The sequence below is a fragment of the Rosa rugosa genome, chromosome 6 (genome assembly GCF_958449725.1).
Source record: "Rosa rugosa chromosome 6, drRosRugo1.1, whole genome shotgun sequence".
In the NCBI taxonomy this organism is placed as follows: Eukaryota; Viridiplantae; Streptophyta; class Magnoliopsida; order Rosales; family Rosaceae; genus Rosa; species Rosa rugosa.
Window position 1 is genome coordinate 30,213,065 of NC_084825.1, and position 16,341 is coordinate 30,229,405.

A 16,341-nucleotide genomic window follows, 5' to 3' on the forward strand; every position below is an offset into this window, starting at 1 on the left:
CTACCTCCAAAAAGGCATCAACTTTCAAAACCACAAAATGCAAGCCAATCCTTTCCAATTCACTGCCAAATCAATATTCCCGTCAAGGATAAACATACCTACGGTGCACCGACAGCACCGTTCGCCTTCTTTGCCTCCCCTCCTCAAACCGCCATGTGCCATCTCCGCTTCTACTCCCAATGACGCCGAGAGTTCTACTCCAATTACCATGTCAACCCTAGAAGTTGTCGATGACTCCGTGGCTGCGTTCCGGGACTACCAGTTTCTCTTTGTCTCGCAACGCTCGGAAACAAACGACCCAGTGACTCTACAAGTTGTTGAAGGTGCAGTCCCGCCAGAGTTTCCTTCCGGAACATATTACTTGACGGGACCGGGGCTCTTCAGAGACGACCACGGCTCGACGGTTCACCCTTTGGATGGTCACGGCTACCTTAGGGCTTTCACTTTCCATGGGGTCAGTGGGAAAGAGGTCAATGTCATGTTCATGGCCAAGTATGTGAAAACTGAGGCGCAGTTGGAAGAGCACGACCCCGTGACCGGTGCGTGGCGGTTCACGCATAGGGGAGCGTTCTCGGTGTTGAAGGGAGGACAGAAAGTCGGGAACACTAAGGTGATCAAAAACGTGGCGAATACTTGTGTGTTGAGCTGGGGTGGGAGGCTGATGTGCTTGTGGGAAGGTGGTGGGGAACCTTACGAAATTGAAAAGGAGACCTTGGAAACTGTCGGGAAGGTCAAGCTCATGGAAGGTTGCGATCCGGTGGTGGAGAGTGGGAGTGATGGCCGTGGTTTTTGGGATGTTGCTGCAAGATTGTTGAAGCCGATTTTGTATGGTATGTAATCATAGCAAAGTGATTTGCTGTGTGTTTTGAGTAAAAACTAGCTTATATGATACACGTTCAGCCTGTTGCAGATGGCTTTTCTTTTAAACATATTGGTTAGTTGTACTTGTATCAATGATTAAAGTCTGTTAAAGTCGCTCTCCATTAATTTTACTTTAAAAAGCACATGCATAATTTTATGGTTTGATAGTCCGAAATATGTATATAACATGTAGGAGTGTTTACGAAGCCAGCAAAGCGACTGTTAGCTCATTACAAGCTCGACACTCACAAAGATAGACTTCTTATGATGTCATGTAATACAGAAGATATACTGTTGCCACACAATACTTTTACATTTTATGGTACGTGTTTGGATAGTTATGATAATCAAATATTTTGATTTTCGAAGGGGTTAAACAAAAAGTAACCTCGCTCTTCTCTTTTGTCCTATTGCAGAATTTGATTCAAATTTTAAGGAGGTGGGAAAGAAAGAGTTCATCATCCCAGATCACTTGTTCATTCATGATTGGGCTTTCACAACCAGTTATTATATACTATTTGCTAACCGCGTTAAACTTAATGTTTCTGGTAATTACGTCAGGATAAATACTGTTCTTTATTTAGAATCATTAATCTACGTCATATTTATCTTGAATTCGTATTTACACATAAATCGTTAGACTAAACAATTAACTCAAAATTCATGTTAGACTTTTTTTTTTTTTTTTTGGCAAGAAAATTCATGTTAGACTTAACTGTCAAGTCATCTACTATATATTAGTAAGATAACTTTATCCAACAAAATCGACCTGTTTTAAAATTTTAGTGAAGTCTTGATGAGTTGAGGTTGACTTTATAGTATAGTACTATGATATAGATAATAAATTAACAGTGCATATATATATATATATATATATATGGAGAATTTAGAGACGACATTCTTAAACTTAAAAAGTAAGGATGTTTTTATTTTTTGCATGCAGTTTAATAATCTAAACCATTGATTCTCTAGTTACATACACACATATGAGTCCTACAAAATATTAGCCAAATTGAAAAATATCTAACCATTTGATTAGCACAATATTCGTTTTAATCTTATCCAACGGATTACATTTGTTTACACAATTTTGAATGACTAAATGATTATGGATTTGGTTGATTTTTTGTAAACACAATTCTTGCATAGGAATCTAAGGGATTAACTGATGAAATCATTGAATTAAGTTATGAGTGTTTCTATTTGGACCTCTAAATCTGCTCACTTGACCTCACTCTATTATGAATTATTAAATGACATATATAACCTACAATAAAATGACTATTAAGGACAATAATTATACCAAAAAAATATTATATTTATTTTATGTAGACTTTCCAATTCAATAATATTAGATTGTATTCTTTATTATTTCCCTTATCTATTTTCATTTTCCAATTCACTACATACTCATTAAAGCATTCATATATATTTAATAAGAATTAAAAATATGATTAAGATAATGTGACATAAAAATGTATGATATATTGATATATATGTTGAACACATATTGGTGAGGGAAAACAAAATAAATCCTATTATAATTTATGACCTGAATCTAAGTCTATCTATTATATTTGCAAAAAAAAAAAAAAAAGAGTAGCAAATAATATATAAAATATATATATATATATATATATATTTTAATAATTAATCATGAGGTACAAAAAGTAGAGAAAATAAATAAACATTAAGAAAAAATGATTTCTTCATTGTCTTTAACAGGTAAAATAGAAAAAAAAAATTAAAAAAAAACCACAAAATAGTTCATGTTATTTTCTTATTGATTAGAAATTAATTTTGAAAATCAATACCTTGTGTTTGATTTATTTTATTTTATTGGAAAAACGATTTATGCATGTTGTTTGATTAAGGTATGTATATGTAGTTAAGATTTATAGAGTAATTAAATCATTCAAATGACTAAATTTTTTATTTTAAAGATAATAATTTGTTTATGAGTGAGGTTATTTGAGGAACTTTAGTGAGGTTTAGTGAATAAATTTAGTATTTAAAAATTTGATAGGAGGTGTAAAAAGCATAGAGGTCAAGTGAGTAAATTTGGAGGTTCCAATAGAAAAACTCTTAAGTTATATACTAGTGTGAAATAGTAAAAATCCTCAAATACTTAAAGTAAGGAGGTTCTCTCTAGATCATTACTACAAATTTTCAGCCAAATCGGTGATCGTTAAGATATCAAACTAGATTAAATCAATGGACGAACCAAATCTGTCAAACATGAACCGTTTATATTTATAATTTTAAATCACTACTTACACACACACACACACAGGGCCTTTCTAGGATTTGAAAATTTGTAGAAATGATCTACACATTAGGATCTAAAAAAATCAAAGAGTTGGTCTAATGCTTTATCCCTATAAAAGACCAAAAAATGGATTCTTTAGTGGAAGGGCCCTACACACACACACACACACACACACTATAATGCCAAGTGCTCAAGTTTCACCAAAATATAAACTATCCAAATTACACTTTAGTATAGAAATTCATAATGAAATTATCTACAATATTATTTTAGTTAAAAAAAAAAAGAAAAAAGAAACTAGAAGCATATAGGAAGGGTCTTCACCAATCACACAGATATGAGACTAGTCGTTTCCTAATACCCTTTTATATTAAAGGTTATCTATCTTATATTTAAGAGAAGTGGTGTTGTCAGCCATAACTGTTTTTTTTTTGTAAGATTGTTATATGAGGCTAGTTATAGATTGATCACAAAAGTAAAATTAGTGCCTTCTTTTTTTTTTTTTTTTTTTTTTCTTTTAAATAAAATGAACTCAAATAGGGGAAGGAATGCATATGAAAGAGCTGGTGCTACTGCTTATAATGTGAATGAGTAAAATGCAGGTGCAATGACTTCAGTTTGTGGAATCACTCCAACGATGACAGCATTATCTGTGAATCCTACCAAGGACACATCTCCAATATATTTGCTTCCTAGGTTTCCTAATGATGTGAATTATAGTCGAGATTGGAGAGTACCTATTGAAGCTCCTTCACGATTTTGGCTGCAACATGTAGGCAATGCCTATGATTATTTGGATGAAAATGGGAATTCAGAGATCCAAATACATGCATCTGTCTGCTCTTACGAGTGGTTCACTTTGCAAAAGTTGTTTGGTATTTAACATATCCCGTCACTGTATTGATAATAGTACTCCTTTACTGTAACTTTAAGTTGTACTAATTTAATATTGCTTTTGTGGTCGACAGGATATGATTGGCAAAGTGGTAAACTCGACCCTTCGATTATGAACTTGGGTAGAAACCAAAGCAAAAAATTGCCTCACCTTGTTCAGGTTTCTCTCTTTACTATGATCTGTATAGCTAGAGTTGACAATTCCCCGATTTCATTGTTGCTCTGTTTAATTTTTTCTTTGGTAACGAGTGAAACCCCAACCACCCACGCCCTTCTTCGAGTGGAGAGGGTGTCAACATAGGCGTATAGATATGAAGTCTTGACTTATGTGATTCTAGCTTACCTCAACAGGCCATAGTCAGTGGCGGATGCAGGATGCAGATTTGGAGTGGGTTGATTTAAGGCTTGTTTCTAAGAATTTTTTATTTCCTATCAATAATGATTCCAATAATTTTGAGACTAAATTGAAAAAAAAAATTAACAGAACATGTAGTAACTAAAGAAAAAAATGGGGAAAGACCAAAAAACAAGCAAGAAATTTTAAGAAATACTAATATGTTTTAGGAAATTAAAAATTGGGAGAGAATGAGTTGTACTTTCATTGATAATAGGGACCTCTTTATACAGAGGATTACAACCAGAGTATATGAGTCTTATATGGAAACTGAATTATACAATGAATAAGATATGTCCGAGAATATCTGTAAGATTAACCCTATTATAACTCAGACAAATAATCAGAGTTTGGGCCAGACACACAAACTAGATGTCCTTAAATACTCCCCCTTGTGTCGCTCAAACGTGGTGCTCTTCTCGTTGCATCGTCAAAAACCTTGTCGAGTAACAAAAACCCAGTGGGACAAAAATAACCTCAGTCGAAGGAGAAAAAGAGTACAACACACCATTCACATTTCAAGACCAAACATGTAGACATCTCCCCCTGATGTCTGCATCTCCTCCTGATGACTATGGTCATGGGAGTTTGGATAACTTCCGCAAACGATGCTACCAACATGTTTCTCGAAAGTGGATTTAGGCAGTGACTTAGTAAACAAGTCTGCCATATTGTCCTCAGATCGAATCTAGTTCACTTTGATCTTGAGGAGAGTTCGTTATTGCCGAATATGCTTGGTGTTGTCGCCTATGATGTAGCCTTGCTAGCAGCATTATCCTCGTAAATGCTCGTAGGCTCATCTGTGGTAAACTTCAAACCACAATTGCTTCAAACATGCATAATTATGAATCCAATCCATATACATTCACGAACCTCTTTGTGAAGAGCAATAATCTCTGCATTGTTCGAAGATATAGCAACTAGGGTCTGTTCTATAGACCTCCAAGATTTTGCAGTCTTACCCATGGTGAACACTTAACCAGTTTGGGAATGACCTTCATGCATGTGGGTCAAAGAGGTACCCAATATCAGCAAAACCTTCCAAAACACTAATGTAGTTTTAGGATGGGGATAGAGAACGCAGGCCAGTGTTGGCGGCGTTCCTGGTATGTGATGGGTCTGAATCTATCATCTCTCTGTAGGGATAGAACAAGCCCATTTCAATCATACACCTCAAGTATCGAAAGATATCTTTAACACCAGTCCAATGGCGTCACATTGGCGCAGAGCTATGTCCAGCTAACAAGTTCACTGCAAATGAGATGTCTGGTCTTGTGCATTGAGCCGGGTACAATAATGTCTCTATTGTGCTCAAGTAGAGCACTTCTGCCTCTAGCACAACTTCATCATCATTCTTCAGACAAAGTTGATCCTTTTAGGATCAAGACAACAGACGATCATGGGCGTTCTTTAAGGCTTGACATTGTCAAAACGCCTAAGTATCAACACGGTGCTCAAGTTCCAAACAGAGACAAAATCGTGTTCTCCAAAGATCTTTCTTCTTAAACTAGGATTTTAAGTGTTCAGCGGTTTCCCTTAACTGCTTAAGGGCTTCCAATGAAGATCATGTCACCAACATGAACCGCGATAGAATCCGAAACTTGTCATAGAAATGCGTGGGCATATTCCTTCCCAAACTGATAGGGTAATGGAGTGCAATGACATCCATTACGAGAGAATATGTCTCCTATGTAGTCGATTCCAAGTGTTTATGAGAAGCGTTGCGACATAAGGTGAGAGTACCATCTTTTTTTCTCATTACTCTTTCTAACGAAGACCCATTAGACAACAGGTTTTATGTTAGGAGGTGTTGGCATGACTGACTCGAAAAAGCTTCCTCGATCTTCATTAGAGAATCCCACTTAGCTTGGATCACATCTTTCCATTTAGGCCAATTTTCTCTATGTTAGCATTCATTCATCAACTTCTGCGCAATGAAATGCACGAATATATCATCAATCATGATGGAGTTTCTATCACATGTCTTATATACACTAGTGTAATTTTTAGAGAGCTCTATATTCTCAGGAATAGGTTCTGACATTCAGGCGTCCCCCAACAATAACCTTACTCCAGAACATTCTCATGAGACTGATTTTAAGTGTCGATGATCAAATGATTGAGTTGTGCCAAAGTATCCTTCGAACCCACGGGCCTCCATGCATTCTAGCTGGGGCCATGGCCTGTGACGCTAGAGCGCCACTCTATGGAGTTGGTACCATGCCTAGCTCCATGTATGGTGGCGCTACGTCCCCTCGTAGGGACGTCTATCCTTGCAGGCACGTTTGCAACATATATGTGTGATCTCGTCACTTTAGTGGGGATCGAGATCAGACATAGTGGGGACAAACCACGACAATTCCTGTCATTCCTGTTAAACATCCGTGTTCTTATCTCCCCCAAACAGCTGGAAGACTTTCTCATCAAAGTGACAATTGACAAATTTAGCGGTAAAGAGATCGTCTAGCAAGGGTATTAAGTGGTGGGCAATGGTTGGAGTCTCATATCCAACATATGTGTCCATTTGTCTGTGAGGACCCATCATGGTGCGCTGTGGCGGTACAATCGACACATAAATGGCATACTCAAATATGGATAAGTACGAAATACTTGTACCCAGTCACTAATTGTAACGCAGAGATAGATTAAGTGGCGGTTGGTCATAGACGTATTAGCATAGCTGCATGCGATATTGCATAACCCAAGCGGATATAGGGAGATTGGTGCGCATTTCCAATGTCCGGGATACTATCGTAGTCGTTTTCGTGAGACCATTTTGGGTGTGTACATGAGAATATGATGTCCAACATCAGCCCCAGTGATATGCAATATTCATCGAAAGTCTTCAATGTAAACTCTCTAGCATTGCCAAGTCAAACTGACTCAATGGGATGATCTGAGGAGTGAGCCCGTCACCATATAATATGTCCTAAGAGTGTAGTATAAGAAGCATTACAAGTGGACAATGGCACAACACGTGACCAGCGTGTTTGTGCGTCAACCAACATCATGAAATATTTAAACGCCTACAACTTGGTTGAATCGGTCCACAGAATCTCTATGGATTCTATATAAGAACAGAATGAGTATTTTCGTATCCTTTGCGTAGGACTGTCTTGGTTCTAATTTCCATAAGGTACAAGGCTTTGCAGAATAAGCAAGGGGCCTTAGAAGCAACCAATGAAGATTTTGGTTGGGCCTGAGCTTCTGAAACGATATTGGAAGCAAAGTTGGTGATTGCAGCATCACCTGGAGTGCCATCACCAGCTATCTGCTGCCGGCAGGTGTGCACGAAGCATTGGGGCGCTGAGGAGACAGAAGCTAGCGAGGGTGGCTGACAGCGCCTGGGAGCACAGGCTGTGTGAGGCCTGGCGCTAGGTAACGGCGAGGCTTGGCGAGGCTAACGTGGAGGAAGAAAGGTGCTAGAGAGGTTAACGCGAGTGCAAGGGTGCGCTGTGCTGCGCAGCAGGAAAGGCAAAACGAGGCTAGCGAAGCGAGCGAGGCTAACCAATCTGAAGAAAGGCTAATCAGGCCAGTTCAGTAAGTTTAGGCTGATTCTGGTGGTTCCGCCGCCGGTTTTGGACTCTTGGGATCAAGGGCTTCAAGTTATGCGACGGTGGAAGTTAGGGTTTGAAGGTTACAAAATTATGGTTTCAGGGTTTAGGGCTTCGTGCTGATAACGTGTTTTAGGAAATCAGAAATTGGGAGAGAATGAGTTGTACTTTCATTGATAATAAGAGCTTATTTATATAGAGGATTACAACTAGAGAATATGAGTCTTACATGAAAACTGAATGATACAATGAATAAGATATGTCCGAGAATATCTGTAAGACTAACTCTATTACAACTCAGACAAGTAATCAGAGTTTGAGCCAGACACACAAACTAGGTGTCCTTAAAAAGAATACAAATTGTTGTACCATAAGGAAAAAAGAAAAAAGAGAGAGAGAGCAAAAAAAAAAACAAAAAATAGGAACAAAAGTAGGAGAAGAAAATGAAGAAACAACAAAGAAAACAAGCATGAATTGCCTTTTACTATATTCGAACCAAGGTCATCCATAAAAATAGCTCGTTGTTTTGCAAACTGAACCAAAGTTGGCTTCTAGAAGACCAACACTGGTAATAGGTAAATATAGGAAGGATTTTTGGTTGGGCTATAGTGAATCCACCCCTGGCCATAGTGAATTAGTGAGTGAGGTGCCTTTTTAACTTAGGGATTAAATCTTGCCCAAAAGAAACAAAAAGAATTCAGAGATTAAACTTCACAAACATCTTTCTCAGAAAAAATTGTAATAGTAACTTTTGGGTTATAAATTGGACTTTTGGGTGCATAATGAGTTTATGTAAGAGGTTGCCCCTTTGTTTAGGCTATTGTTTATATAATTGAGTTGGGACATGTTGAATTAGATGGCTTAATCATTAGAGAAGCCTAATCAGGTACACCACCTTAAAGTAAAGAGAAATTTTTTTTTTTTTCAAAATTCTATCATATTGATATTTTAACATTGGATCCCAAAACATTTTCTATGTTCTTCATCCATAACAATGTCAACTCTATTGTCAATTAAACTTTTTTTTTTTAATAGGTAGTTTTGTCTCTCCATATTTTCTCACCACTCCCATTTAAACACAATTCTCTCTCTCTCTCTCTCTCTCTCTGTGGGAAATTAAAAAAAGGGTCCTTTATCCAAAACACTAAAATGAGCCAAAACTATCCCACTTACCCTAGCAACAGATTTTTATTCCCATTACACCAATTTGAAGCAAAATGACTATTCTACCCTCAACTTAATTACTAAACTACACCACTGCCACTCTGTGTCTCTCTTATCTCACCGGTGTACAGATCTCTCTCTCCTCTCTCTCTCTCTCTCTCTCTCTCTCTCTCTCTCTCTCTCTCTCTCTCTCTCTCTCTCTCTCTCTCTCTCTCTCTCTCTCTCTCTCTCTCTCCGATCGCGAGCACCATGTCGTGGGCGATGGCGTCATCTTCATCAGAGGAGGAGGACACAGACTCTAATGAATCTTAGACCACCCTCTCCACACTTTTTTACCCAGGTCGATTTGATGGAGGGGCAGTGCTTGCATCCAGGTCGATTTGACTGAGTCATCTTCACCACTGTAAATGCTTGTATCCAGGTTGATTTGATGGCTTCATCTTCACCACTGTAAATGCTTGCATCCAGGTTGGTTTGATGGTGACGGAGGGGCAGTACTTGTAGTCCGGTGCCTTCGACGCGTCGGCCGCTGTGTACGACATCCAATGCAGCACGAATTACGAGGGTGGCAGTGCTATTTCCAAGCACAAGTCAATTTTTGTGGTGGGTAAGCAAGATGAGAACGGGTACAAGTATGCGGCGTCGTTTTGGTTATTTATTTATTTATTTTTGGTAAAATTGGGGTAGAAGGTTTATAAGGAAAGAAAAAAGTACTTTATTTGGGAGCAATAAAGGTCTATTGGGGGGCAATGAATGTTTTGACTTGATGTAATCTGCTCATCTTTTTCCTTAATCAAAGTTTTATTTGTCTAATTTTAGGAAGATTAGTTCCCATTTCGAAAACCGAAAGCTTTATTGGAGGGCAATAAAGGTTTATTGGGGCAGCAATAAACCTCTCAGATGACCTTTTTGGGGACCTCTGGTGAGGTTTCATAAACTTATTTTATTGCCCCCTAATTGAGGTATATTGGGGGGTAATAAAGGTCTTTGGGGGCCATAAACCTCTCCAGTGACCTATGAGATCTCCAACGACCTCCAGCAAGGTTTTCAGAGAAGTCCAGTGGGTGGCGGCCGGTGATGGGACTCTGGCGAAGTCTCCTATGGCTTCTCTCTCTTCCATTCTCTCTCTCTCTCTCTATGTAACAAAGGGTTGAAGGCAAAATAGTCTAAAAAAAAAAACTTAATTGGATATTAGGGAAGACCTTATTAGAGTCTTCATGGGTAAGTGGGAAAAAAAATAAGTGGGTGGTGTAAGAGTGTGATGCCCCGGAAATTCGTATTTATTTTCCGAGGATTTTCCGAAATTTAGATTGTGGTTATTGGACGGTTTCGTGGCTCGTGGATGGAGCGGAAGTGTTTCGGGCGAATAATTATTCGAAAAGTATGACTTTAGGGGGGTTGCTAAGGTTGACTTTTGATACGTTGGGATTCTCCGAAAACTTCCTTCACGAAAGTTGTAGAGCGCGTCGATACGAGTTCGTGGATATGTGGAACGCGGAAATCGGAGTTAGTATGAGAAAGTTATGGCCATTGGAAGGAATTTCCATTTTGGTATAAATAGAAGTTTCCCGAAGGAGAAACTTACTATTTTCATAAGTTTCCTTTTCCGGAAAAACCATTTCCTTTCTCTCTCTTTTCTCTCGGCTGCTACCTTCAGAATCGAAGATATCCGGCTGACCCGACCCGGACCCGGTCGATCCGACCCGACTTTTCCGGCGAGCTCCGGCCATCTCCGGCGACGAGACTTTCCAGATCAGTTCGCCTCCTCCGTGCGCTCCTCCCTGTGGTGTTCTCTAGCGCCGATTCTCGGTGGTGACGGCGATAGAAGGCGGTGCAGATTGGAGTTTTCGGACCCGACCGGAAATCCCTATTCCGACGTCGGCAAGGCTTCGAGTTTTCTTGGTTGAGCTCAGAGCAGCCTCGCCGATCGATCCTTGGTGTTTGTTTGGATCGATTCACGTGAAACTTCGATCAACTCAGTTGGGATTACTGTTCACGGCTTGTGAGGTAGTTTTCGATCCCTTAAGCTTGTTTTCTGATTTCGAGCTAGTTATGAGAATCCACAAGCATGCTTAGATGAAGCTTTTTGATGTTGGGAGTTTTGTGAAATAATGAGTTTTGGCCGGTGGCGGTGCTCCACCGTCTGTGGTGGCGTTCTGGCGGTGTTCCGGCCACTTAAGGAACTGTTTGTGGTATTATATATGTTCTACTCGTTGATACGAGCGTTTCGATATATAATGTGCAAATTTTGGAGTTCGTATGGAATTGTTATGATTTTTGCAGTTTCATACCGATCGATTTATTCGATCCGTGAGGATTTGATCGTCCGGTCGACATGTGGTTTGGTCACATCGATCATGGACGTATTCTGGAGACTTTGGGAGGTCTCGGATGTGGTTTTGCCTCGATTGGCACCACTTTGGGGATTTTAGTTCAAAACAGAGGTTTCGGACTTAAATCGTTTGTGAATCGTTACTGATTTGAGGTCATTGGTGATTAGGTGCTTCTAAAGGTGAATTGGACGAGTTGTTGGTGATAGTTTTGGTTCGGTTCTGTATAGAAGACGCAGCGGGAGTTTCGAGGTGAGTAATCTCACAAGGTTCATTTTGGAACGGAACACCTTATCGTTTTGTGAGTTATTGATTTAACTGCAAATTATATGTTTTAGTGGGTTGTGGATTTATGAAAACAATAGGCATGAATGATGCGTTTTATTGTTTTGGGTTGTGGCTTTTGGAAAACAAATGACTTGGAATTGTTGATTCGATTTGTTTTGAAAAGCGTTGAGATTTGTGTATGAAAACAATATGCATGAAATGATGCTTTTTATTGTTTTGTGGCTTTTCAGAAAACAATGATTATGGAAATGTCGATTTCGATTGTTTTGAAAAGCGTGAGATTTGTGTAATGTTTTTGAGTCCTGTGCGACTGTTTTAATGATTTGCTCCAAGGGACTGTGCGGCCCGAGGAACGAAGGTCTATGACCTTGGGCAGAATATCAGGTAATCACGTCTTTGGCCGGACGAGTGGTTACGTTCAGTTAGAGCTCTAGTCTGTCTGCCATCTAGGTAATTCATGGGGTAACGGGAATTGGTTATTGATAACTCATGACATTACGTGTTTTTAGGGAATAAAGTGTGAGTTGCTTCCTTATTAACGGTTTTTAAGGGGACAAGGTGTAAGTTGTTTTCCTTATTAACGACTTGGTACGAATTGGTACGTTTTGGTACGTTATGGTACGATTGATAGAAATCAAGGTGTGAGTTGCTTTCTATGTTATTTTGATAGAATTCAAGTGTGAGTTGTTTTCTACGGTACGTTATGGTACGATTGATAGAAATCAAGGTGTGAGTTGCTTTCTATGTTATTTTGATAGAATTCAAGTGTGAGTTGTTTTGAGAATAATGTTTAAACTGAGATTGTTTGTTTTAATGTAATCTCCTGAACTAAATTTCTATGCAGGGATTACTATGATTTTATCGATTGTTTTAATGTAATCTCCTGAACTAAGTTATATGCAGGGATTATTGCTTTTTGGATTGTTGTTTTAATGTAATCTCCTGAACTAAGTTATATGCAGGGATTACTGCTTTTTGGATTGTTGTTTTGATGTGATCTCCTGAACTAAGTTTCAATGCAGGGATTATTGATTTTACTTAATTTGATTTTTTTTAAGTGTGGTTGTGGTTGTGATTTGGTGTGAGTTGTTTCGAGTTACTCATACGGGCTTGCAAAAGCTTACCGGGTTTGTTGTGTGACAACCCGGTGCACCATTCCAACGGTGTAGGGGTTAATCCTGCAGGGTAGGATAATCGGGGCTGAAGCCGAGGTAGCTTGTTGGCAACAGAACAGGTAGGAAGCAAAATTGATTGGCCTTGCCAATGTTATGACTTCCGCTATGTAGTATACTCTGAGGAGCTTTTGCGTTTTATCTTGTTGTGGACAATTTAATTCGTAAGCTTATGTAATATATGACTCTGTGGGCGGGTCAATATTGACATAGTGGGTTCAGGGCATCAATATGTATGTTGTATAAAGGGAAAAAGTTTTCCAGGTATTTGGTATTGATGGCTGAACGTTCACGCATGTATAATTATGGGGTTATATATCGATTTTTAATTGTGTTAAAAATCAGGGGCGTGACAAAGAGCATCTCCAACAGTAGAATTTACGTTTTAGTTAAATTTAGCTAGAGTTAAGAAATATAGCTATTGATTTAACAATTAATATTTCTCCAGCAGTAGTAGCTATTTGTGAGTGATATACTAGATTTTATTGAATTGTAAATTGACATGTGGATAAAAGAGGAGAGAGAAATATAACTTTTGCTTTAGCTATTCTTGATTTCTAGCTAAATATAGCTAGTCATTTTAGCTAAAGTTAAATTTAACTTAGCTATAGCTAGTCTGTTGGAGTTGAGTTTTCCTTAAAAAATAGTTATATATAGCTAAAAATTAAATTTAGCTATTCTGTTGGAGATGCCCTAAGGGGGGAAAATCCCTAGAATTAGGGTAAATGGTCAAAATCTCTTAAAGAAATTTCAGAACAAAAATAGGAATTTGAAGGTATGATTAAAGACCACGAATTCTTCAACCTCCGGTGTTTGTCCCCATTCTCATGTCCATTAATTCCATGCTTCATTCATTGTTTCTCTCTTATGTTTATGCACACCCCATCCACTTCTCTTCCTCACCTTCAATTGCGCTATTCTACTTTTCTTCAGCTCACTTCTCCATTAATTTTCATCTATTTTTGTCAATTTTGCACTTGGTTTGGCTCATTGAAGGCTGGTGAACCCACTTGTAGTGGTGGTGTCTCCGACTTATGCTTAGAAGTCAAGGGACGGAGGATAGAGAATTTTAGTTTTACTTTCTCTCCTCACATTCATCTCTGCGTCTCAATCTCCTTGAGTACAAGAAAGGTGGTTATTATGAGAAGAAATAAAAGAGCGTTACTTGTGTCGTGCAAGAGAGAGAGACTGGAGCTATGTTCAGTGGACCGCGTGTGTCCCCGACAAATCAAATTGGACAAGGTGCTAAGGTTCTGTATGTGGAGCAGATGTGCAGCTATTTTCAGTGGAAAAAAAAAAGAAAAAAAAGAGAGAGGGTTAAACGGGAGATAAAAATACCCATGAAAAGATATCTTGTGACATGTGGGCTGACCTCATCATGGATCGATGTGTTAAAATTATAACGGGTTTGAATGTTGATGTACAAATTTGATAGTTTTTATGTTTGAGATACCAAACCGATGAATGCCCGTTATTTGAGGTACATTGTTTGTAAAATTACTGAATGCAGGTTTCGATCAGCTTGGATGCCAATGGGATTTGTCAAAGATGTGATGTGGAGCCTATGAACGAGTGGAGCAAGTCATCAGATTTTCTTGTTATCAATCCAGCATTTTCAGGCCACAAAAATAATTTCGTATATGCACCAACTACTTCAGGTTCTCGCAGTGAATTGCCAAACTTTCCATTCGACATGGTGGTGAAGCTCAATCTTTCAACTAAATCTGTGCACACATGGTCTGCTGGTAGTAGAAGATTTGTCGGTGAACCCACTTTCGTTGCTAAAGGTTCTGAAGAAGATGAGGGTTACATTCTTGTAGTTGAGGTAATTCAACTGGCAAATTATCAAACACTCTCAATTATTAATTTTCATAGTTCTAGCACCAACTCCGAATATATATGTGATATGTTGCTTCTATTAATTGCAGTATGCAGTTGCAGTTCAAATGTGCTATTTGGTTATCTTGGATTCAAAAAAGATTGGAGCGGCTGACGCACTTGTGGCAAGACTTGAAGTCCCCAAGGACCTAAATTTTCCTTTTGGTTTTCATGGGTGCTGGGCCAACAACGAATAGTTTCCTTTTGGCTTTGCCTTTTGGTTATTTTGGGACACAAGATGCACATGTCTCACACCATGCCAATTTGGTGAGATGATCTACCTTGTTTGCCCGGTGTAGAAGACCTATTTATATAGTTAGTATACGTATTGTGTAAATTAATCCACGTATCCAAAGATGTTCAATAATTGGGCCTCCTTTGGGCCTGGAGAATGGGCCGGTGTGCTCTTCTTGCTGTTTGAGGTAGTAATTGGGCCTGGGTTTCCTCTATGGGCCTGGACAGTCATTGGGCCTATCTTGGTTTTCTTTTATTTTCTGATTTTAGTTTATTTTTACTATTTAGTAATTAGTGGCACTACGCCGTTAATAAATTCCTACCTTGGTTTGGTAAGGCGAAATTGGATTTGTCCAGGTCTACGCACTCAATGTGTATTGCCTAGCCTAGTGAGGTGGCGTGCCGCTGTTAAATGGGAGCAACCTCTTAGTGGTAGGATGAAACTAAGTGTCATTGGATTTATTATTCAGCGGCAACATAGTCGGAAAGCTGTGATTTGGCTTCTTTGTAATCAAGTTATCTTTCCAGTATATCACCGCTATGTCAAAGCAAATGGAGTAGCCAGTAATACACTCTTTGCTAATTGGTGCTTGTTAGAATTCATGTATTTTGTTGTGACTCCTGATATCATTTCGGGATGTTCTCTAGATGCTTATTGTAATTAGAGGTTTAGGCTTAATGTCCTCTCTTGTATTCGGCAGTTTCATTAATCGAAACTTGAGGACAGCCGCACCAGCTCCTTATTTAAAAAAAAAAAAAAAAAAAAAGATGTTCAATAAAACCTCAATATAGTGATACTCTATAATCTATATAAGAATGAGCTTAGTCATAAAAAATTCTAGTCCCAACTTGGTCAAGTTATAAATAGGAAAAAAACTCTACATTTTAATGAGTCATAATATTTTTCGGTCTTGTTTTAAAATTTTTATTCCTTTAGTAATAGTCGTTAATATGAGCATTGATAAATAAGGTCATCTGCATGTATGTTATGTTAAACTATGTTATGCAATATGATTTATAGCAAATTACTCACAAGTGTCTTTTTAAAAGGGTTCTTTCCCGTATGCCCAGAAACACTCAGTATTTTGCCCACTTGCACCAACAAGTTTGTATTGTGCCCATTTACATAAATCTTAGAGGAAAAGACTCATAAGGGTAGTCCGTTTTAGAGTAGTGTCTAGTGTGTCCTATGCTGACTTTTAATTAGGTTTGAACTTTACTATTTCTTAGAAAGCCTTTTTCAAACTTCTGAGAAAAACAAAACTAGCCTTCAACATGCCCAAGTTTTTCACCTAACGCCTCC

The 16,341-nt window shown here is 38.4% G+C and overlaps 1 protein-coding gene across 1 annotated transcript; it reads left to right on the forward strand.

Annotated features, from left to right (window-relative positions):
- The first annotated feature begins 22 nt into the window (after positions 1 to 22).
- LOC133715590 (carotenoid cleavage dioxygenase 7, chloroplastic-like) lies at positions 23 to 15,294 on the forward strand. The gene is made up of 7 exons (XM_062142130.1): positions 23 to 830; positions 1,055 to 1,183; positions 1,278 to 1,409; positions 3,733 to 4,005; positions 4,099 to 4,184; positions 14,437 to 14,751; positions 14,855 to 15,294. Exons 1-7 carry the CDS (start codon positions 38 to 40, stop codon positions 14,999 to 15,001), a joined length of 1,875 nt encoding a protein of 624 aa, XP_061998114.1. The 5' UTR covers positions 23 to 37; the 3' UTR covers positions 15,002 to 15,294.
- Positions 15,295 to 16,341: the final 1,047 nt, after the last annotated feature.